Below are 24,853 nucleotides of genomic sequence, written 5' to 3'. Positions count from 1 at the left end.
AGCATCGCTACTGTAGCTAGCTACAAAATTTGTAGCTGTAGCTGTAGCCATGCTAAATTGTGAAAATTGTAGTTGTAGCGGTAGCGAAGCTACAAAATTCCTGTAGTTGTAGCAAAAATTTCGCTACAGCTACATTTTTTCTCAGCATTTTGAGGTGAATTTTGAATGTGGCAATAGCGTCAGAAAAAATCGACAATAACCCTTAATTTTGCAGGAGGTTCATAAAGACAGTCTATTACATGGAGATACAGATTATAGATATCTGCGTAATTTATTGAATTAGTATCTGAATAATGCAGATATCCAGATAACTAACTGGCATACGTATATGAATATATTCCCGCTAACAGCTACGTTTTTTTTTTAGCTGCATCACAATTTTGGGGAGAAACATGCCTCGTTTGCTGCACCGCTGGAAAAAAGTGCCTCGTTTGCGTCAGCCCCGAACAAATCCTGTGGATATTCATGGTGTAAGAGACACCAAAATGTCATTAATTGCTGTGCTTGCAGTGCAAAAATGAGCGATAAATTTTCCACTGCACTGACAAGGGAATAGTGTCAGCAATAAATGGCTCAGTACATTAACAGCATTGATCATCGTCAGTATATAGGATCTCACCAGGAAGAAATTATTGTTACAAGAAAGCTAGAGTTTCTGGAATTACAATTATTTTCGCGATAGTATTTGTTCACAAATTTTAAAATTACAATATGTTTAGAACACTCAGGTTTACACGACAGTTTCCTCAATAATTTTATCATATTGCAAAAAAGTATGTACGGTTATTGACTTTCCTGCAGAAACGACAATTTTCTTTAGTTAATATACATAGTTTTCAAATTTATGTATTTCTACTACTTTTGTGTCACTTTTCTGTAACTTTTGCTAATCATGACATCATCATCATCCCTCACTGTTTCCTGCCTCTGGCTGGATCGGCATAGAAGTCAAGCCTCTCCATTTTTTCCTGGTCTTTCACCACTTCTCTCTTACCAAGGTGTTCCAATCTTGTCCTCTTCTCCTAACACTCTCCGCTATCTGCACTTTCCACTGACATCTTGGTCTCCCCCTTGGCCTTATTCCCACTCCTTGTGCATTGTAAGCTCTTTCTTCATCCATCCTCTTCATGTGTCCGAACCATCTTGTCTGTGCCTGATCTATCCTGTCCTGAAGCTTCACCACACCCACTGTCTGTCGGATCTCCTCATTCCTTATTCTATCCCTTCAAGTCTTCCAAAATATACTTCATAAAAATTTCATCTCCACTGCCTGCATCTTTCTTTTGTCTCTCTCTGTTATTGTCCAAGTCTCTGCTCCATACATAATTATCGGCACATAGTATGTGTTTTATATTACCTTCTTGCATTTCATAGGTACGTCCCTGTTCCATATTTATCTTCGAATGCTTTGATATAGTCCACCACCCATTTGTCCTCTTCTGTTTACCTCCTCATCTATTCTTCCACTTCTCTCAATCATGACAATGAGGATGAATGGTTTATTTAATTATTCTCTTATCTATAGTCGCTTTCTGCCACTTTCGGCTAATTGTGAGGACAAGGAAGAATGATGAGCAGTGTGGGGAATGGGAGAGCAGGAGGATCCCATCCTCCCAACTTGGCGTCTTTCCTAGTTTTTGTTTTGAATCAATTTTATGCATAGATAAGCCGATTGAGATTGGATCCTAACTACTATGTGCCTCCAATGGGTATCGAACCTGGGGCCCTTTTGTAGTCAAAGGGCTCCAGGTACTTTTCATTCAAAATGCTGACTTCATATCAGTCTATAAAAAATGAAATATTTATTCTGAAGAAAAATATGTTGATGTGAACATAAATACGTAATCCTACCAAATTTTATTTGTGTATAGTTGTAATAATTAATTTGGGTAACACCCTAATTGCAATATTCATATATCAAATTTGAATTGATATGCCACTTGCATAGGTATGGTATTCTCAAAACTATAGTAAAAATAAGTAACTGAAGTAACACTGCTATAAAAATTATCGAATGGACTGGAATCATGATAATAAATAACAGAATCTATTTACCAGTAGTAGGAAATTTTTTTAATACCCATATGGTTGTTTTCATTTTTTATGCAGAAGTAGCGCAAAAAGTAGCGAAGTAGCGAGTAACGAACAGGAGTAGCGTTGCAAGCTACTTTTTGGTAAATGTAGTTGTAGCTGTAGCGAAGCTACATTTTGGAAGAGTAGCTGTAGCTGTAGTGAAGCTACTTTTAAAATGTAGCGTTCTGATCACTGTTGAAAAATACTATGGTCAATACGTAATGTGTCCGCCAAGTTTCATTGCAATATCTTCAATAGGTATGAGGGATGAGGGAAAAAAATATTTCGCAATCCTGTTTGACATACTATTAGATACTATTAGAAACTCTCAAACTCAAAAACCAAAAATAAATCACCAACAGTTCAAATAACGCAACCAAAAAAAAAAAAAAAGTACATAAAGCAACTGAATAAACGTGGCACACAAACAAACTCACGTTTGCACTTTGTCAGCATAACACAAAATTAGTTTACTTTCCTCTGAACCAAGGGCGCCAACTTTCCAAAATTTCTGTGGGTGCATATCAATGGCAGTTAGATCTGTAATTATCAAGTATTTTATACTGTAAACAACTTACATGCACAATGATTACAAGAGGCAATGATATTATCAACACGTTACTAAAAGAAAATACCACATTCATACAAATTAAAATGAAAAATCTTCATAAATGCAAATAATTTAATTGTATTGCAGAAAGAACTATGCAAGGATTTTGTTGTGAACAGAAACTACAAAATGACTAACTTTATGTACCAAATAATAATAATAATAATCATGACATGTTAACTTTCAATATAAAACACATTCCTTCTTACGTCATTTGCACTTATGAATTTGTTCGCAATTTTGGTAATGTCAATATTTTTAGTCATTTCTTTAATAACATGCAAAATTTACAAGTCATTCAATCCTTTTTGGGTCATTGTTGACCGCAAAAACCTTTTCAAGCGTCCAAGTGCTGAAAATGACCGCTCAGAGGTACAAGAAGTAACAGGTATAGTTAAAATCACCCGTACAAACTTCACAAAATCTGTGAGCATTTCACGCATGGGACCACTGTTTTCTCTACTTAAAATATTTGTAATGTCTGACAAGTTGGCCACTTTTTCTTTGTTTCGTTCTGCACACATCTAGAAACATGTCCCTGTGCAATGTTAGCTTGTCTTTATCAAAGTCTGTCCCATAGAACTGCAGAATTCGATCAGCACCAATTTGACCGATAGCAAAAGCTTCAAGTTGTGAAATAAGTTCCAAAACCTTTGTTTGAAATCTACGATTTAGCGAATCCACAGCCACATCAATTGATACGTATGAGGATCACTACATTCATCGTAGCGTTTTGGCATCTTCCTTTTTCTAGGCAAAACTGGTTCATCAATGTTCAATTCCTCCGCTTTCCTCATGGTTTCATTCCACAACTCAAAAAATATATCCCTTTGTGAAGCTAAACTTGCAGTCAAAGTTTCCACCAAAGTTTTGATTTCTCGGTAGAACAATGATTTCTTCTGAAAAGAAGAATGAAGTTGTTCAATTCTGCCGAAAACTGAAATTAACATTTTCAGGAAAATAAGAAATCTGAATTGATGTAGGTTTGAAAAATATCCACTAGCCTTCCCACCGACTTCACTTTTTTCTTCTGACAAATCTTCCCAAAATTTCAAGAGAACGTCGTCATTACTTTCCAACGATTGTAGCAATTTTACCCTCACACACCACCTTGTGGGACAGAATGGTCGCAAAGTCAGTCTGGGAATGTTTTTTACAACACCATCTTCGTTGTCTTATTGTAGCGATTGAAACACTGCTAGCCTCTTTGGCGAATGTCTTACAAATGATATTAATTCACAAAGAATCACCAGAAAGTCTCGCACATAACTGATACCTTGCATCGCATCTTGCACTACCAAATTCAAATTATGCGCCGAACAATGAACAAATATAGCTCTCGGCTCCAACTGAGTAATCCTACTTTGTAATCCTGTTGAATGTCCACTGACATTACTCGTGCCATCATAACATTGACCACGACAGTATTTTATGTCGAGAGATAAACGTCTTATGACATCCTGGACGACTTCAAACCATGTCCTAGAACTTGTTGAAGCTACTTCATAGAAGCCCATAAACACTTCTTCAACTTGCAGATTTTCATCGACAAATCTGAAGCATATCGATATTTGTTCCTTCACTGATAGAAACCCACTTATATGTAGTTCGCTGCAGCCAAGATTTCAACTCAGGAGCATCTTCTGCTCTAAGCAGCAGCAACTGATGAATATTTGATGCTTCATCGGTGTGACCCCGAATTGCTATTCCTTGCCGACTTAAAAATTGGAGGGACATTATTATCTTTAAAAGGGCCTTGCGTGCATTTTTCATATCTCCTAATTTATGTGTTGAGATAAGAGATGACACATTGGTTCCTTGTTTCGTAGTTGCCAGAGCAGTCAAAGACGAACGATGATGTGTACATTTCTCGTGAACCCTGAAACGTTCAATTTCCTTTTGCCACTGGGAAAATCCATTTCGAACACGAATCCCTGTCTGCAGAAGTAGCAGTTGCCGACGGAAGCACCATACTAGAATCAAAAGCATTTTTACACACACTACAGAACACTTTGTGCAATTCTTTGTCGTAATAAATCCAAGGAAATGTTTTTTTCCATCCTTCATGGTATGACCTGCCTGACGATTTCTTGACACTTGTTGCTAATGTACTGCAGGAACTGGCAGAAGACACATTCTCGGGTTCCTTATTTTTTGATTGAGCATGCTTTTCGCTACGTTCAGTGTCAGTAATATCCACCTGTGATGACGACGACAAACATATGACGAATTTATCCATAGCGACTAGCAAACCTACTGTTCGAATTCGAAAGTATGTAAAGAAGCAATACTCAATATTGTGTTTCAGCTTTCCACACGCGTCCCGTGCCACATTTGAAAATTGCGAAAATTTTTGCCCGGTGAAGAGCTATCGTTCCACGCATCCGGTGAGTAGACCCTCTTCTTTGTACTAACTATTAATATGGTAACACCCCTTTTTTCTGAAAATGAGAACTTCCCAGTCTACAATCTAAGCTTTCGCGTCCTTCCAAGCCATTGTTTCTCAGAGAACAAACAAAACTATAACAATCCAGATTACATGAAAACAACTTCACTGAAATCGTAAACCACGCCGCTCTTATCTGATTGAAACAAACAAAAGAAGAAAAATCAACTATTGAGGTAGTCGGTCACAATCGGCTTCCTTGTGTTTCGGTTTATTCTTTATTAGTGTTCAATATCAGCAAGTAGTTATTTTAAAACAATTGTTGACGAATGGAGTGGGCGTATTGCAGTGTGTCACTTGTAAGGAAACATCAAAGCAAGCCGAAAAGACGGGATTCTATTCACAATACAATATACTTCCATTGTTATTGTGGGGACTGCCTTTGACTTGGCCAGAGACATGCAAGGAAGGGGGGAATGTGTTGCTTGGTTGCCTTTGCACAAACACACTTGAAACAATTAAGTTTTAGAGGTTATAAATTTTAACTTCCATCTCAATGTTTTAACTGCTTATTATTTTTTGATAATGGCAAGTGAGAAATATTTATTTTATTTTGTTTTTATGAAACTAAAAATATTGTGGGTGCTCGAGCCCCAGAGCACCCACGTAGTCGGCGCGCATGATGAGGGATGAGGGAAAAAATATTTCACAATCCTGTTTGATAATACTATTAGATACTAATCGGGGATAATTCGGGAAATTTCCCTTTGAAAAATCCCTTTTGGTAAATTTGGGGCCCTCTGGACCAGCCCTGGATATAGGTACCCGATTATAATCAACCTTGAAAAACAGTGGTCAGAAGTAGCGAGCTACTTGTAGCATCGCTACTGTAGCTAGCTACAAAATTTGTAGCTGTAGCTGTAGCAATGCTAAATTGTGAAAATTGTAGTTGTAGCGGTAGCGAAGCTACAAAATTCCTGTAGTTGTAGCAAAAATTTCGCTACAGCTACATTTTTTCTCAGCATTTTGAGGTGAATTTTGAATGTGGCAATAGCGTCAGAAAAAATCGACAATAACCCTTAATTTTGCAGGAGGTTCATAAAGACAGTCTATTACATGGAGATACAGATTATAGATATCTGCGTAATTTATTGAATTAGTATCTGAATAATGCAGATATCCAGATAACTAACTGGCATACGTATATGAATATATTCCCGCTAACAGCTACGTTTTTTTTTTAGCTGCATCACAATTTTGGGGAGAAACATGCCTCGTTTGCTGCACCGCTGGAAAAAAGTGCCTCGTTTGCGTCAGCCCCGAACAAATCCTGTGGATATTCATGGTGTAAGAGACACCAAAATGTCATTAATTGCTGTGCTTGCAGTGCAAAAATGAGCGATAAATTTTCCACTGCACTGACAAGGGAATAGTGTCAGCAATAAATGGCTCAGTACATTAACAGCATTGATCATCGTCAGTATATAGGATCTCACCAGGAAGAAATTATTGTTACAAGAAAGCTAGAGTTTCTGGAATTACAATTATTTTCGCGATAGTATTTGTTCACAAATTTTAAAATTACAATATGTTTAGAACACTCAGGTTTACACGACAGTTTCCTCAATAATTTTATCATATTGCAAAAAAGTATGTACGGTTATTGACTTTCCTGCAGAAACGACAATTTTCTTTAGTTAATATACATAGTTTTCAAATTTATGTATTTCTACTACTTTTGTGTCACTTTTCTGTAACTTTTGCTAATCATGACATCATCATCATCCCTCACTGTTTCCTGCCTCTGGCTGGATCGGCATAGAAGTCAAGCCTCTCCATTTTTTCCTGGTCTTTCACCACTTCTCTCTTACCAAGGTGTTCCAATCTTGTCCTCTTCTCCTAACACTCTCCGCTATCTGCACTTTCCACTGACATCTTGGTCTCCCCCTTGGCCTTATTCCCACTCCTTGTGCATTGTAAGCTCTTTCTTCATCCATCCTCTTCATGTGTCCGAACCATCTTGTCTGTGCCTGATCTATCCTGTCCTGAAGCTTCACCACACCCACTGTCTGTCGGATCTCCTCATTCCTTATTCTATCCCTTCAAGTCTTCCAAAATATACTTCATAAAAATTTCATCTCCACTGCCTGCATCTTTCTTTTGTCTCTCTCTGTTATTGTCCAAGTCTCTGCTCCATACATAATTATCGGCACATAGTATGTGTTTTATATTACCTTCTTGCATTTCATAGGTACGTCCCTGTTCCATATTTATCTTCGAATGCTTTGATATAGTCCACCACCCATTTGTCCTCTTCTGTTTACCTCCTCATCTATTCTTCCACTTCTCTCAATCATGACAATGAGGATGAATGGTTTATTTAATTATTCTCTTATCTATAGTCGCTTTCTGCCACTTTCGGCTAATTGTGAGGACAAGGAAGAATGATGAGCAGTGTGGGGAATGGGAGAGCAGGAGGATCCCATCCTCCCAACTTGGCGTCTTTCCTAGTTTTTGTTTTGAATCAATTTTATGCATAGATAAGCCGATTGAGATTGGATCCTAACTACTATGTGCCTCCAATGGGTATCGAACCTGGGGCCCTTTTGTAGTCAAAGGGCTCCAGGTACTTTTCATTCAAAATGCTGACTTCATATCAGTCTATAAAAAATGAAATATTTATTCTGAAGAAAAATATGTTGATGTGAACATAAATACGTAATCCTACCAAATTTTATTTGTGTATAGTTGTAATAATTAATTTGGGTAACACCCTAATTGCAATATTCATATATCAAATTTGAATTGATATGCCACTTGCATAGGTATGGTATTCTCAAAACTATAGTAAAAATAAGTAACTGAAGTAACACTGCTATAAAAATTATCGAATGGACTGGAATCATGATAATAAATAACAGAATCTATTTACCAGTAGTAGGAAATTTTTTTAATACCCATATGGTTGTTTTCATTTTTTATGCAGAAGTAGCGCAAAAAGTAGCGAAGTAGCGAGTAACGAACAGGAGTAGCGTTGCAAGCTACTTTTTGGTAAATGTAGTTGTAGCTGTAGCGAAGCTACATTTTGGAAGAGTAGCTGTAGCTGTAGTGAAGCTACTTTTAAAATGTAGCGTTCTGATCACTGTTGAAAAATACTATGGTCAATACGTAATGTGTCCGCCAAGTTTCATTGCAATATCTTCAATAGGTATGAGGGATGAGGGAAAAAAATATTTCGCAATCCTGTTTGACATACTATTAGATACTATTAGAAACTCTCAAACTCAAAAACCAAAAATAAATCACCAACAGTTCAAATAACGCAACCAAAAAAAAAAAAAAGTACATAAAGCAACTGAATAAACGTGGCACACAAACAAACTCACGTTTGCACTTTGTCAGCATAACACAAAATTAGTTTACTTTCCTCTGAACCAAGGGCGCCAACTTTCCAAAATTTCTGTGGGTGCATATCAATGGCAGTTAGATCTGTAATTATCAAGTATTTTATACTGTAAACAACTTACATGCACAATGATTACAAGAGGCAATGATATTATCAACACGTTACTAAAAGAAAATACCACATTCATACAAATTAAAATGAAAATTCTTCATAAATGCAAATAATTTAATTGTATTGCAGAAAGAACTATGCAAGGATTTTGTTGTGAACAGAAACTACAAAATGACTAACTTTATGTACCAAATAATAATAATAATAATCATGACATGTTAACTTTCAATATAAAACACATTCCTTCTTACGTCATTTGCACTTATGAATTTGTTCGCAATTTTGGTAATGTCAATATTTTTAGTCATTTCTTTAATAACATGCAAAATTGCCAAGTCATTCAATCCTTTTTGGGTCATTGTTGACCGCAAAAACCTTTTCAAGCGTCCAAGTGCTGAAAATGACCGCTCAGAGGTACAAGAAGTAACAGGTATAGTTAAAATCACCCGTACAAACTTCACAAAATCTGTGAGCATTTCACGCATGGGACCACTGTTTTCTCTACTTAAAATATTTGTAATGTCTGACAAGTTGGCCACTTTTTCTTTGTTTCATTCTGCACACATCTAGAAACATGTCCCTGTGCAATGTTAGCTTGTCTTTATCAAAGTCTGTCCCATAGAACTGCAGAATTCGATCAGCACCAATTTGACCGATAGCAAAAGCTTCAAGTTGTGAAATAAGTTCCAAAACCTTTGTTTGAAATCTACGATTTAGCGAATCCACAGCCACATCAATTGATACGTATGAGGATCACTACATTCATCGTAGCGTTTTGGCATCTTCCTTTTTCTAGGCAAAACTGGTTCATCAATGTTCAATTCCTCCGCTTTCCTCATGGTTTCATTCCACAACTCAAAAAATATATCCCTTTGTGAAGCTAAACTTGCAGTCAAAGTTTCCACCAAAGTTTTGATTTCTCGGTAGAACAATGATTTCTTCTGAAAAGAAGAATGAAGTTGTTCAATTCTGCCGAAAACTGAAATTAACATTTTCAGGAAAATAAGAAATCTGAATTGATGTAGGTTTGAAAAATATCCACTAGCCTTCCCACCGACTTCACTTTTTTCTTCTGACAAATCTTCCCAAAATTTCAAGAGAACGTCGTCATTACTTTCCAACGATTGTAGCAATTTTACCCTCACACACCACCTTGTGGGACAGAATGGTCGCAAAGTCAGTCTGGGAATGTTTTTTACAACACCATCTTCGTTGTCTTATTGTAGCTATTGAAACACTGCTAGCCTCTTTGGCGAATGTCTTACAAATGATATTAATTCACAAAGAATCACCAGAAAGTCTCGCACATAACTGATACCTTGCATCGCATCTTGCACTACCAAATTCAAATTATGCGCCGAACAATGAACAAATATAGCTCTCGGCTCCAACTGAGTAATCCTACTTTGTAATCCTGTTGAATGTCCACTGACATTACTCGTGCCATCATAACATTGACCACGACAGTATTTTATGTCGAGAGATAAACGTCTTATGACATCCTGGACGACTTCAAACCATGTCCTAGAACTTGTTGAAGCTACTTCATAGAAGCCCATAAACACTTCTTCAACTTGCAGATTTTCATCGACAAATCTGAAGCATATCGATATTTGTTCCTTCACTGATAGAAACCCACTTATATGTAGTTCGCTGCAGCCAAGATTTCAACTCAGGAGCATCTTCTGCTCTAAGCAGCAGCAACTGATGAATATTTGATGCTTCATCGGTGTGACCCCGAATTGCTATTCCTTGCCGACTTAAAAATTGGAGGGACATTATTATCTTTAAAAGGGCCTTGCGTGCATTTTTCATATCTCCTAATTTATGTGTTGAGATAAGAGATGACACATTGGTTCCTTGTTTCGTAGTTGCCAGAGCAGTCAAAGACGAACGATGATGTGTACATTTCTCGTGAACCCTGAAACGTTCAATTTCCTTTTGCCACTGGGAAAATCCATTTCGAACACGAATCCCTGTCTGCAGAAGTAGCAGTTGCCGACGGAAGCACCATACTAGAATCAAAAGCATTTTTACACACACTACAGAACACTTTGTGCAATTCTTTGTCGTAATAAATCCAAGGAAATGTTTTTTTCCATCCTTCATGGTATGACCTGCCTGACGATTTCTTGACACTTGTTGCTAATGTACTGCAGGAACTGGCAGAAGACACATTCTCGGGTTCCTTATTTTTTGATTGAGCATGCTTTTCGCTACGTTCAGTGTCAGTAATATCCACCTGTGATGACGACGACAAACATATGACGAATTTATCCATAGCGACTAGCAAACCTACTGTTCGAATTCGAAAGTATGTAAAGAAGCAATACTCAATATTGTGTTTCAGCTTTCCACACGCGTCCCGTGCCACATTTGAAAATTGCGAAAATTTTTGCCCGGTGAAGAGCTATCGTTCCACGCATCCGGTGAGTAGACCCTCTTCTTTGTACTAACTATTAATATGGTAACACCCCTTTTTTCTGAAAATGAGAACTTCCCAGTCTACAATCTAAGCTTTCGCGTCCTTCCAAGCCATTGTTTCTCAGAGAACAAACAAAACTATAACAATCCAGATTACATGAAAACAACTTCACTGAAATCGTAAACCACGCCGCTCTTATCTGATTGAAACAAACAAAAGAAGAAAAATCAACTATTGAGGTAGTCGGTCACAATCGGCTTCCTTGTGTTTCGGTTTATTCTTTATTAGTGTTCAATATCAGCAAGTAGTTATTTTAAAACAATTGTTGACGAATGGAGTGGGCGTATTGCAGTGTGTCACTTGTAAGGAAACATCAAAGCAAGCCGAAAAGACGGGATTCTATTCACAATACAATATACTTCCATTGTTATTGTGGGGACTGCCTTTGACTTGGCCAGAGACATGCAAGGAAGGGGGGAATGTGTTGCTTGGTTGCCTTTGCACAAACACACTTGAAACAATTAAGTTTTAGAGGTTATAAATTTTAACTTCCATCTCAATGTTTTAACTGCTTATTATTTTTTGATAATGGCAAGTGAGAAATATTTATTTTATTTTGTTTTTATGAAACTAAAAATATTGTGGGTGCTCGAGCCCCAGAGCACCCACGTAGTCGGCGCGCATGATGAGGGATGAGGGAAAAAATATTTCACAATCCTGTTTGATAATACTATTAGATACTAATCGGGGATAATTCGGGAAATTTCCCTTTGAAAAATCCCTTTTGGTAAATTTGGGGCCCTCTGGACCAGCCCTGGATATAGGTACCCGATTATAATCAACCTTGAAAAACAGTGGTCAGAAGTAGCGAGCTACTTGTAGCATCGCTACTGTAGCTAGCTACAAAATTTGTAGCTGTAGCTGTAGCAATGCTAAATTGTGAAAATTGTAGTTGTAGCGGTAGCGAAGCTACAAAATTCCTGTAGTTGTAGCAAAAATTTCGCTACAGCTACATTTTTTCTCAGCATTTTGAGGTGAATTTTGAATGTGGCAATAGCGTCAGAAAAAATCGACAATAACCCTTAATTTTGCAGGAGGTTCATAAAGACAGTCTATTACATGGAGATACAGATTATAGATATCTGCGTAATTTATTGAATTAGTATCTGAATAATGCAGATATCCAGATAACTAACTGGCATACGTATATGAATATATTCCCGCTAACAGCTACGTTTTTTTTTTAGCTGCATCACAATTTTGGGGAGAAACATGCCTCGTTTGCTGCACCGCTGGAAAAAAGTGCCTCGTTTGCGTCAGCCCCGAACAAATCCTGTGGATATTCATGGTGTAAGAGACACCAAAATGTCATTAATTGCTGTGCTTGCAGTGCAAAAATGAGCGATAAATTTTCCACTGCACTGACAAGGGAATAGTGTCAGCAATAAATGGCTCAGTACATTAACAGCATTGATCATCGTCAGTATATAGGATCTCACCAGGAAGAAATTATTGTTACAAGAAAGCTAGAGTTTCTGGAATTACAATTATTTTCGCGATAGTATTTGTTCACAAATTTTAAAATTACAATATGTTTAGAACACTCAGGTTTACACGACAGTTTCCTCAATAATTTTATCATATTGCAAAAAAGTATGTACGGTTATTGACTTTCCTGCAGAAACGACAATTTTCTTTAGTTAATATACATAGTTTTCAAATTTATGTATTTCTACTACTTTTGTGTCACTTTTCTGTAACTTTTGCTAATCATGACATCATCATCATCCCTCACTGTTTCCTGCCTCTGGCTGGATCGGCATAGAAGTCAAGCCTCTCCATTTTTTCCTGGTCTTTCACCACTTCTCTCTTACCAAGGTGTTCCAATCTTGTCCTCTTCTCCTAACACTCTCCGCTATCTGCACTTTCCACTGACATCTTGGTCTCCCCCTTGGCCTTATTCCCACTCCTTGTGCATTGTAAGCTCTTTCTTCATCCATCCTCTTCATGTGTCCGAACCATCTTGTCTGTGCCTGATCTATCCTGTCCTGAAGCTTCACCACACCCACTGTCTGTCGGATCTCCTCATTCCTTATTCTATCCCTTCAAGTCTTCCAAAATATACTTCATAAAAATTTCATCTCCACTGCCTGCATCTTTCTTTTGTCTCTCTCTGTTATTGTCCAAGTCTCTGCTCCATACATAATTATCGGCACATAGTATGTGTTTTATATTACCTTCTTGCATTTCATAGGTACGTCCCTGTTCCATATTTATCTTCGAATGCTTTGATATAGTCCACCACCCATTTGTCCTCTTCTGTTTACCTCCTCATCTATTCTTCCACTTCTCTCAATCATGACAATGAGGATGAATGGTTTATTTAATTATTCTCTTATCTATAGTCGCTTTCTGCCACTTTCGGCTAATTGTGAGGACAAGGAAGAATGATGAGCAGTGTGGGGAATGGGAGAGCAGGAGGATCCCATCCTCCCAACTTGGCGTCTTTCCTAGTTTTTGTTTTGAATCAATTTTATGCATAGATAAGCCGATTGAGATTGGATCCTAACTACTATGTGCCTCCAATGGGTATCGAACCTGGGGCCCTTTTGTAGTCAAAGGGCTCCAGGTACTTTTCATTCAAAATGCTGACTTCATATCAGTCTATAAAAAATGAAATATTTATTCTGAAGAAAAATATGTTGATGTGAACATAAATACGTAATCCTACCAAATTTTATTTGTGTATAGTTGTAATAATTAATTTGGGTAACACCCTAATTGCAATATTCATATATCAAATTTGAATTGATATGCCACTTGCATAGGTATGGTATTCTCAAAACTATAGTAAAAATAAGTAACTGAAGTCACTGCTATAAAAATTATCGAATGGACTGGAATCATGATAATAAATAACAGAATCTATTTACCAGTAGTAGGAAATTTTTTTAATACCCATATGGTTGTTTTCATTTTTTATGCAGAAGTAGCGCAAAAAGTAGCGAAGTAGCGAGTAACGAACAGGAGTAGCGTTGCAAGCTACTTTTTGGTAAATGTAGTTGTAGCTGTAGCGAAGCTACATTTTGGAAGAGTAGCTGTAGCTGTAGTGAAGCTACTTTTAAAATGTAGCGTTCTGATCACTGTTGAAAAATACTATGGTCAATACGTAATGTGTCCGCCAAGTTTCATTGCAATATCTTCAATAGGTATGAGGGATGAGGGAAAAAAATATTTCGCAATCCTGTTTGACATACTATTAGATACTATTAGAAACTCTCAAACTCAAAAACCAAAAATAAATCACCAACAGTTCAAATAACGCAACCAAAAAAAAAAAAAAGTACATAAAGCAACTGAATAAACGTGGCACACAAACAAACTCACGTTTGCACTTTGTCAGCATAACACAAAATTAGTTTACTTTCCTCTGAACCAAGGGCGCCAACTTTCCAAAATTTCTGTGGGTGCATATCAATGGCAGTTAGATCTGTAATTATCAAGTATTTTATACTGTAAACAACTTACATGCACAATGATTACAAGAGGCAATGATATTATCAACACGTTACTAAAAGAAAATACCACATTCATACAAATTAAAATGAAAATTCTTCATAAATGCAAATAATTTAATTGTATTGCAGAAAGAACTATGCAAGGATTTTGTTGTGAACAGAAACTACAAAATGACTAACTTTATGTACCAAATAATAATAATAATAATCATGACATGTTAACTTTCAATATAAAACACATTCCTTCTTACGTCATTTGCACTTATGAATTTGTTCGCAATTTTGGTAATGTCAATATTTTTAGTCATTTCTTTAATAACATGCAAAATTGCCAAGTCATTCAATCCTTTTTGGGTCATTGTTGACCGCAAAAACCTTTTCAAGCGTCCAAGTGCTGAAAATGACCGCTCAGAGGTACAAGAAGTAACAGGTATAGTTAAAATCACCCGTACAAACTTCACAAAATCTGTGAGCATTTCACGCATGGGACCACTGTTTTCTCTACTTAAAATATTTGTAATGTCTGACAAGTTGGCCACTTTTTCTTTGTTTCGTTCTGCACACATCTAGAAACATGTCCCTGTGCAATGTTAGCTTGTCTTTATCAAAGTCTGTCCCATAGAACTGCAGAATTCGATCAGCACCAATTTGACCGATAGCAAAAGCTTCAAGTTGTGAAATAAGTTCCAAAACCTTTGTTTGAAATCTACGATTTAGCGAATCCACAGCCACATCAATTGATACGTATGAGGATCACTACATTCATCGTAGCGTTTTGGCATCTTCCTTTTTCTAGGCAAAACTGGTTCATCAATGTTCAATTCCTCCGCTTTCCTCATGGTTTCATTCCACAACTCAAAAAATATATCCCTTTGTGAAGCTAAACTTGCAGTCAAAGTTTCCACCAAAGTTTTGATTTCTCGGTAGAACAATGATTTCTTCTGAAAAGAAGAATGAAGTTGTTCAATTCTGCCGAAAACTGAAATTAACATTTTCAGGAAAATAAGAAATCTGAATTGATGTAGGTTTGAAAAATATCCACTAGCCTTCCCACCGACTTCACTTTTTTCTTCTGACAAATCTTCCCAAAATTTCAAGAGAACGTCGTCATTACTTTCCAACGATTGTAGCAATTTTACCCTCACACACCACCTTGTGGGACAGAATGGTCGCAAAGTCAGTCTGGGAATGTTTTTTACAACACCATCTTCGTTGTCTTATTGTAGCGATTGAAACACTGCTAGCCTCTTTGGCGAATGTCTTACAAATGATATTAATTCACAAAGAATCACCAGAAAGTCTCGCACATAACTGATACCTTGCATCGCATCTTGCACTACCAAATTCAAATTATGCGCCGAACAATGAACAAATATAGCTCTCGGCTCCAACTGAGTAATCCTACTTTGTAATCCTGTTGAATGTCCACTGACATTACTCGTGCCATCATAACATTGACCACGACAGTATTTTATGTCGAGAGATAAACGTCTTATGACATCCTGGACGACTTCAAACCATGTCCTAGAACTTGTTGAAGCTACTTCATAGAAGCCCATAAACACTTCTTCAACTTGCAGATTTTCATCGACAAATCTGAAGCATATCGATATTTGTTCCTTCACTGATAGAAACCCACTTATATGTAGTTCGCTGCAGCCAAGATTTCAACTCAGGAGCATCTTCTGCTCTAAGCAGCAGCAACTGATGAATATTTGATGCTTCATCGGTGTGACCCCGAATTGCTATTCCTTGCCGACTTAAAAATTGGAGGGACATTATTATCTTTAAAAGGGCCTTGCGTGCATTTTTCATATCTCCTAATTTATGTGTTGAGATAAGAGATGACACATTGGTTCCTTGTTTCGTAGTTGCCAGAGCAGTCAAAGACGAACGATGATGTGTACATTTCTCGTGAACCCTGAAACGTTCAATTTCCTTTTGCCACTGGGAAAATCCATTTCGAACACGAATCCCTGTCTGCAGAAGTAGCAGTTGCCGACGGAAGCACCATACTAGAATCAAAAGCATTTTTACACACACTACAGAACACTTTGTGCAATTCTTTGTCGTAATAAATCCAAGGAAATGTTTTTTTCCATCCTTCATGGTATGACCTGCCTGACGATTTCTTGACACTTGTTGCTAATGTACTGCAGGAACTGGCAGAAGACACATTCTCGGGTTCCTTATTTTTTGATTGAGCATGCTTTTCGCTACGTTCAGTGTCAGTAATATCCACCTGTGATGACGACGACAAACATATGACGAATTTATCCATAGCGACTAGCAAACCTACTGTTCGAATTCGAAAGTATGTAAAGAAGCAATACTCAATATTGTGTTTCAGCTTTCCACACGCGTCCCGTGCCACATTTGAAAATTGCGAAAATTTTTGCCCGGCGAAGAGCTTTTGCTCCACGCATCCGGTCAGTAGACCCTCTTCTTTGCACTAACTATTAACACGGTAACACCCGTTTTTCTGAAAATGAGAACTTCCCAGTCTACAATCTAAGCTCCCACATCCTTCCAAGCCATTGTCTCTCGGAGAACAAACAAAACGACAACAATCCAGATTACATCAAAACAACTTCACTGAAATCGTAAACCACGTCGCTCTTATCTGATTGAAACAAACAAAAGAAGAAAAAAGTCTTTACGTCTGCTACAGACACAATGTAATATTATAAGAAAATCAATAGAATATAATTTGAGAGATTTTCAATCGTATTTATTTGACTGCAGCTTTTTTCTACTATTCAGTTTCTTGAACCTATATTCATAGGGTGCCACCTGATGAACACCGACAACTTTCACAGTGTGTACAGGACATCAAGGCAAGCAACTTTTCTCAGTCACTATTTGCTCGTCTAATTCTTCTTTCGATGCTACAAGCAATCGAAATATGGCATCTTTTGTCCTTAATGTATGCAATCCCTTTGATAGCTTCGCAGATGCAAATGTCATTTATTTTTACTGCCGTTTAAAATCCTTAGAGCAATATACAACATGCTATGGAAACAATATCATGTGAACAGTCAGGTTAAAACTTAACATTTCCTCTATAAAATGGATATCATAACACACACCTATGTTCCTTATCATATTTGATGTGTTTGCAGAGAGAAATGATTCATAAGATTTGATTGATTGATTGACTTGCTTTATTTTACTTCCCCTTTTGTGCCACTTTTGGCTAATTTGCAAAGATGGGGATGTGTGGTGATATGATGAAATTTATGAATGGACATTCACAAACATCCATGCCCAGGTTGGGATTCAAACCCAGGACCCCTGGCATCGTAGCACGATGTGGTAACCACTCTGCCACGGAGGCCCGCTCATAAGACTTGAAATTGATATTTACACTCCATAAGATGCTTACTTAGTGTAACCCGTATGAAACTACACATTTTATTGCTTTCTAACCGAAGTAATAAATGTGAAACACTATCACATTTTCATCATGTTTGATAATAATTTGAGCCAGTAAGCTGTCCTACATCTTTCACTAGCCGACCTCCATGGTGGGATGGTTACATAACACACTACGAAGCCAGGGGTTCCAGGTTCGAGCCTGGGCATGAGTGTTTTTTGTGAGCAGAGGTTAAATTTTTATCTGGATGGGAGGGGATCAAGTACCAGGACAAACAAGCCAATAATAATAATAATAATAGTGGTGGTAGTGGTAGTAATAATAGTAGCATTAAAATACGTTATTATCGTCGTAAATCATGCAAAAGGGATTAGAAGTCAGTGCTAAAGCATTTGTGTTTGAACAAATGATTTGAAATAATTTTTCCAACACTTTCAATTTCATATCAGCTAATAATGGAAAACAAGCACACAAACTGTATTTTTGAAAGACAGAATAAGCATGACGAACATTATTCTTTTTGTACATATGACACGTATAACTTTTATGTACAACATATATTTTACACATATGCAACATGGAGCGATGTAAAATAAGAAAATACATGTGTAACATGTTAATGCTAAATTGTGTACGTATTCAAAGTTTCTTTAATATATATATATATATATATATATATATATATATATATATATATATATATATATATAATTTAAATACATTACATGATCAATCCATCCGCCAAATTGTATCTCAAATGTGCACCCTCCACTTTTGCGAGCAAAGCGAACAAGAAAATTTTACGAAATGTACTTTTATTTGTATAAAATTTGAAATCGAGGGGGCAATTGCCCCTCTGTGCCTCCTGCACGTGCCCTTAACCATCCTGAAGAAAAATACAAGAAACACTTGAAAACTAATTTCATCTTGAGTATCCATGTGTCCTGCTATTCTTAGATTCTGCTAGTCATGTTACTTTACTTCAATGTTTGCCCCCCCCCTAGATTGGGCATCCATCCAAGATTTGGGGGGACAATCCCCTGCCCTTCTGTGGTTGCAGCACTGTTTGTGAGTGTCTCTTCATCAATTTCACGTCATCACTCATTGTCACGATTAGCTAGATGTGGTAGAAAAGCAACGCTAAGTAAAAAAAATGAAATATCCACTCTCCTCTCTCTATCACATGAATCGCTATTACACCAAAAGGTAGACTGGGGAAACAAAAAAAATATGCAGTTCAAACTTCATAGCAACAAATCCAAGAAAAACATTCAAACACATTAGGCACCTTTAATACAAGACTTCTCAAAATGTCACAACTGTTCTAGATACTTAAAATTGCGAGATCATTTCCCAAAATCTGAATCTGGAAGGTAATTTCCCCCCCCCCCCAATACGGATACATTATACGGAATCCCACACACCTTCATAAATCACAAAATCAATAAATGTCTTTGTTACGTTGCTAGAGTAATACAGGATATAATTGTAAAAAGGAGTGAGAATTCCAGGTAGGAATGTGTTCTGTATTTTTCACAGGGCGGCAGAACAGGCTCTCAGGAAAGGGGGGGGCAGTTGGCCCCCCTGCCCCATTCTAGCTAAGGGCCTGAGTACATGCTTTGCTTCTTTGTTTGACTTGTTGTTTTAAGTGATACATCAAAAAACATGTTTAAATGCTCATAACAATCATTAACTAAAATTATTCTGTGTACACGCAAGAATAAAACTGGTTGCTATTTAATTATATAGGGTCCGGCAGAATGAATAGTAGGATATAAAAAGGACAGAACGTCGAAACAAATCGAATAATTTATTGAAACACACATTGAAAACAAAGAATAATAGATGCCATTACATACCATAAATGCCTTTTTACTTGGTTTTGAAGATAACGCCCGACAGATGGTCGCCATCACGTTCAGCGCATTCTTCCAGGCGGCGAAGGAAAGCTCGCATCACACGCTCCAGCATGTCCAATGGGATCGCCTCCACAGCTGTACGTATCCTTGCCTTCAGTTCAGCCACGGTATGAGGACGTGCAGCCTACACTTGACTTTTCAGGTAGCCCCATAAGAAGTCAGGGGCATCAAATCAGGTGACCGTGATGGCCAATGAATGTCCCCAAATCGGGAAATCAATGGACGAGGAAAATGACGCCGCAAGACAGTCATGGACTGGCGGGCCGTGGGCTGGTGCCCCATCCTGTTGGAACCATATGTCTCTGTTCACCCTTGGAAGGAGAAAGTCATGTAACATTTGGACATAGCGATCGCTATTAACCGTCACCGCACGTCCATGAAGATCCTCAAAAAAAATATGGACCGATGATGCCAAACGATGCTACACCGCACCACACCGTCACACGTTCACTGTGCAGGGGTTGCTCATGCAGCCAACGAGGATTAAATGGCGCCCAGTATCTGTAATTCTGTTTATTGACACCACCGTGCCGATCAAAATGAGCCTCATCCAACATCAGTATGTTGTTTTGCATCTGCGGCTCGGCTGCTAAAAGTTCCAAGCAACGCAACGCAAAGGTTCTTCGGGCATGTTTATCTTGTTCGGTTAGTTTCTGTGCGACCTGCATTTTCTAGGGGTGGAAGTGGAGGTCTTCATGGATGATGCGCCGCAGGGAACGATCTGACATTCCTAGCGCCAAGGCATGTCTCCCAGCAGAATGCCGAGGACTTCGGATCAGTGCTTGACGGGCCTCTTCTACTCGCTCCTGGGTCCGTTGTGTCTTTGCTCGCCCCGGGCTTTTCTTTTTTGCACACGATGCATTAGTCCTGAATTGTTGCGTCCACTGTACAATCATCCTATGATCCGGGACGTTCTGATGTCGGCCCACCTGGAAATGGCGGCGAAAGAGCCGCTGCACGGTGATTGGAGACTCGTTATTTTTTAAATACGCATCAACGGCGAATGCTCGATGTTCCGAACTCCATAAGGCCATACTTACAAATGGCAGTCCTTCCTCAATGTAGCGCGCACACAAGTCGTTGCTCATGCGCAACAGCGACGCCGTACTACGTGACTCAAAACAGGTTATTCATTCCGCCGGACCCTGTATTATTTTGCAAGTAACATGGGATTGTTAATATTTTACGCAGAGAAGTAAACCATGCTTGTTACATGCATATGAATCATTAACTCACTTTTTTGTCTAATCTTCTCATTGGCATCACTGACTGTCACCCATGTTGACCTTTGCAGAGGCATCCGTACCTTATAAATAAGATTTGGCGGTGGTGCTGCTAATGAGAAATCTCCTACAAATGAAAGTCCAAGAAAGGTACTTCTTGTTTTATTTCTCAAAACAATCTTGTCCTCAAAAATTGAAGAAATATTATTCTCAGATGAACATGGCACCAGCACTATAAAAATAAAACAATTTTATAATTTTGACTTCATAAATAAATGAATGGCTTATTGCAGAAAGGGACCTGAGTCACATTTTTGAGGTATCGGAGTTAATTTTTTCATCTCCACTGTGTCTAGCAGCATACTGCAGGGGGGTGCATTGAGGGTTGCAAAATTAACTATTCATTATGTTGAATATTTGAGCCAACAACGGCACATTTCTTTCTTACACTATTAATATTATACGATTTTTCATTGTTTTTCTCAGAATTGTGCAAAAGTGACTCAGGTCCCTTTCTGCAATAAGCCATTCAAATATGATATCCATGAGTCATTAATATCACCTTGGTGGCTGTGTTCAAACTCAAGATATCACCAGCCAAGATTATGTGTTCAAACTCCAGCTTGGACAAAAAATATTTCTTTGGAGTATGTCCTCATCAGTTTTTCTAAACATCACTCATGCTAGTAGTTGAGAATAATGAAACACTAAATAATGAAAATTAAAAATATGTAGAACACATAGAGGCATATTTTTGGTAAATAAAAAAGCAAAATTTCGGTACAAAAACAGTCAATTTTGGGTTCGAAAGTGGTAAATAGAATAAAATTTCAGTGTTATAATGTTAAAAAAAAATGGGTCAAAAGCGGTGTAGAAAATTACATTTTGGTTTTAAAATTGTGAACAGAATACAAAATTTGATATAAAAGCTGCACTAATTACAAAATAAAACATAACCATTCTAATAGCACATTTATGTAGTTACCATTAGTATTAAGTTTCTTCCTGTATAAAGGGGTCCATTCTTGAGTCTCAAATATTTACAGTAGAATTAATCATTTTTCTGTGAATTGCATAACTCACAGGATAATTCGAACTTCAGAAAGTGTCGCATCGGTAAACAAACTCTAAAGCTGAGTGGTTATTACAGAGTACTACGATGCAAGGGGTACTGTGTTTGAACCTTACCTGAGCATGGGTGTTCTTTGGGAGTGTCATTTCATCACATCATCACTCATCTTCGCAATTAGCCAAAAGTGGAAGAAGAGTGAAGTAAAATTAACCAAATGAATCACAATGACTAAATCATAAACTAACAATCGGAAGATCGTGCAAGTGAAGAATAAGCGAAATGTGATCAACTTTTTAAAATGTGCTCGTGGAACCACAAATTAAAAATTCCCATACCTTTTTTATTCCATCCAATCTTCACTCGTACTCTCTCCATGAACATGTCTGTGAATTCATTTGACGGAGCATATGCCACGATATCTTTCTTCGAAGGTGGGCGCAAGAGCATTAACTGAGTCATCGGTTCAATTGGAGCAATCACTGATCTAACCCATTCTGAGGTGTCAGACTGAAGCTCAATATTTAAAAACTCAATAAACACAAATAACAAAACTGGCAAAATCACTTCTGTCAGCGTTAATTTCCAATTGTGCTTCCTGATTCGTAGATTTTTCCACACAATTAAATTAAAACTTTGCAGAAAGGAAGGCATTTTAAGAAATTCTATATTCTTCTCTGTTTTTCCACTACTTCAACTTAGGGAAGAATCTGCATCTTTCAGAAGAAAATCTTCCAACCTTTAATAAAATCAAATATAACTATTATTAGAGTAATACCTGAAAATTTCAATGTTTTGCAAGAAATTAATTAACAATGAAAATAAAATTTTGGATCTCGATTTATTATATCTTGTAAAATTCAAATGATAAAGTACAGTAGAGTCACGATTTTACATTCCCATATTTTACATTTTTCTTCAGATTAAGTTTTTTCAGCTTAGTCCCCTGAGAAACATAAAACTGAGGTTCTACTGTATATGGTTTGAGAGCCAAGATTTGTCAGGCGGTTTTTCACTGGATGGTAAGTTGCTGATGCTCTGAATCCCTTCAGTGCTGTCTTGATCGATTGATTTGGTGTTTTAAGCCCACTTTATGCACAGTAAGAATAAACGGGACTAGACATACAGTTTAAAATGGGATTCAAATTACTATGTGCCTCCATTGGGTCTCGTCGAACATGGGACCCCTTGATTACAAGACGATGACGCGACACTGCACCATTGGGGAGGCCCTTCAGTGCTGTTATGCGAATTTCTGAGCTGTAGTCTACTACTATTTCTATTTAAGTATCTCCCCAACAATGAAATTTGGAAACTCTCCACCTGGGAATTTAACCCAGAACCATTTGCACCCAAACCAGAGTTCGGAAAGTTTATTGTAAGTTCACTTAATGCCAAGATAGGCCCATAAACGGATTGGACATACAGTTTAAAGTGTCATTGGAACTGCTATTCTACGTGAGTTGGAAATTTAATACTGGCAACTATATATTCTAAAATGATACAAAAGAGACACCTCTGTGAAACTTTCACAGCCCTTCCATGTAGGCGCCAGCATTGTGTACAACTGCTGCCAGCGATGTGGAAGTCGTAGTATTTCTGTAGCAGTGCCTGTTCTGTTGATGGTGTGAATGGAGCGGTTTATTGCCTAGAAGAATCTCAGGAACAGTTCGCAAACTTCAACTTAGGGATCAAATCAAAGTCACAGGGGCTGGTAGAGTTGTGCAGTGCTCCCGAGCATTGTCCTGCAAAATGATGGGAGGATTCAGCAGAAAGTGTCCCATCTTCTTTCGCAATGCAGGTTATGTTCCAAAAATTAAGAGTAATACTGCACATTGAAGGTATGTCCTGGAGGTACGGTGAGAATCACCAGAACTTTCACATTAGTGGGGTTCTGACTACAAAACTTTAGACCGCCAACTCCAACAATACTTTATTCCTCTTGTCACTGCAAATGTGCCTAGTGTTGGAAGGAAGAGTCCATTTACTGGGAGGTAGCTTGGGTATCAAACTAACACGTGGTATAAGTGAGAAGCACCGGTTCTGTTTCATGGCGTATATGCAACAGTGTTGGCACTATTAAATTTCCAACTCACGTATGTGAGGATAACTTGGACCTATTAGTGGGGTCGGAACTCCAGAAAATATTTCGCTTCCGGCGGAAAACATACCCTTTTGGGGGCACATACTACATTAATTCCCAAACCTAAAATGCCCCAGACCCCAAGTTTTTAAGCCCTCGTTTGCCTGTAATGGTGTCTTCAAAATGGCAGTCATGACGAAGATTCTAAACCTGAAACCTGTTAGTTTATTGTAGTTATTTATTATTCATGACATCTTATTTTCACCTAATTTGCAGTTCATAACTGCATTGTGATAATAAGAAATTAAAAACACCCACTTTATTAAATAATATTAGATATGGCGGCCAATATGGCCACAAGAAGTCTAAAAATAACCTTTTCAGCTATTTGATCATGTTTTGGATCAAACCTTATGTTTTGGATGTGCCACAACTCCACGGTAGCATCCAAAATAGTGTCAGACTAAACCCATGAAATAATAATAGTTCAATTTTTGACAATCTGTATATGTACAGGGTATTTCAAAAGTCTTGACACCATACGAAAACTGCATTATTAGTATAGATGGCGAAAAATGGAAAGAGGGGAATGTTGTTGGAAATATGAGGTTTTCAATATACCGTAATGTGCTTAATTTTTAAATGTAGCATGCA

General features: G+C 37.6%; 1 protein-coding gene across 4 annotated transcripts in view; it reads right to left on the bottom strand.

The window, feature by feature from the left end:
- The window catches only part of LOC145979339 (phospholipid-transporting ATPase ABCA3-like), a 193,487-nt gene that overhangs the window by 153,313 nt on the left and 15,321 nt on the right, over window positions 1-24,853 (bottom strand). For all 4 annotated transcript variants that reach the window (XR_014440776.1, XM_083112199.1, XM_083112200.1 and 1 more), the window contains exons 2-3: window positions 22,455-22,855; window positions 21,061-21,279 (exon numbers count right to left, since the gene is read on the bottom strand). Coding sequence is in view for 3 of the 4 variants with exons in the window: in XM_083112199.1 (XP_082968325.1) it covers window positions 21,061-21,279; window positions 22,455-22,770 (535 nt within the window). In the remaining variant the exon portion in view is untranslated. The remainder of the gene's footprint in view (window positions 1-21,060; window positions 21,280-22,454; window positions 22,856-24,853) is intronic.

This window comes from Lepisma saccharinum, chromosome 26 (assembly GCF_977018435.1).
Source record: "Lepisma saccharinum chromosome 26, izLepSacc3.1, whole genome shotgun sequence".
In the NCBI taxonomy this organism is placed as follows: domain Eukaryota; kingdom Metazoa; phylum Arthropoda; class Insecta; order Zygentoma; family Lepismatidae; genus Lepisma; species Lepisma saccharinum.
The sequence above is the reverse complement of the archived record's forward strand: the minus strand, read 5'-3'. Positions and strand labels throughout refer to the sequence as shown.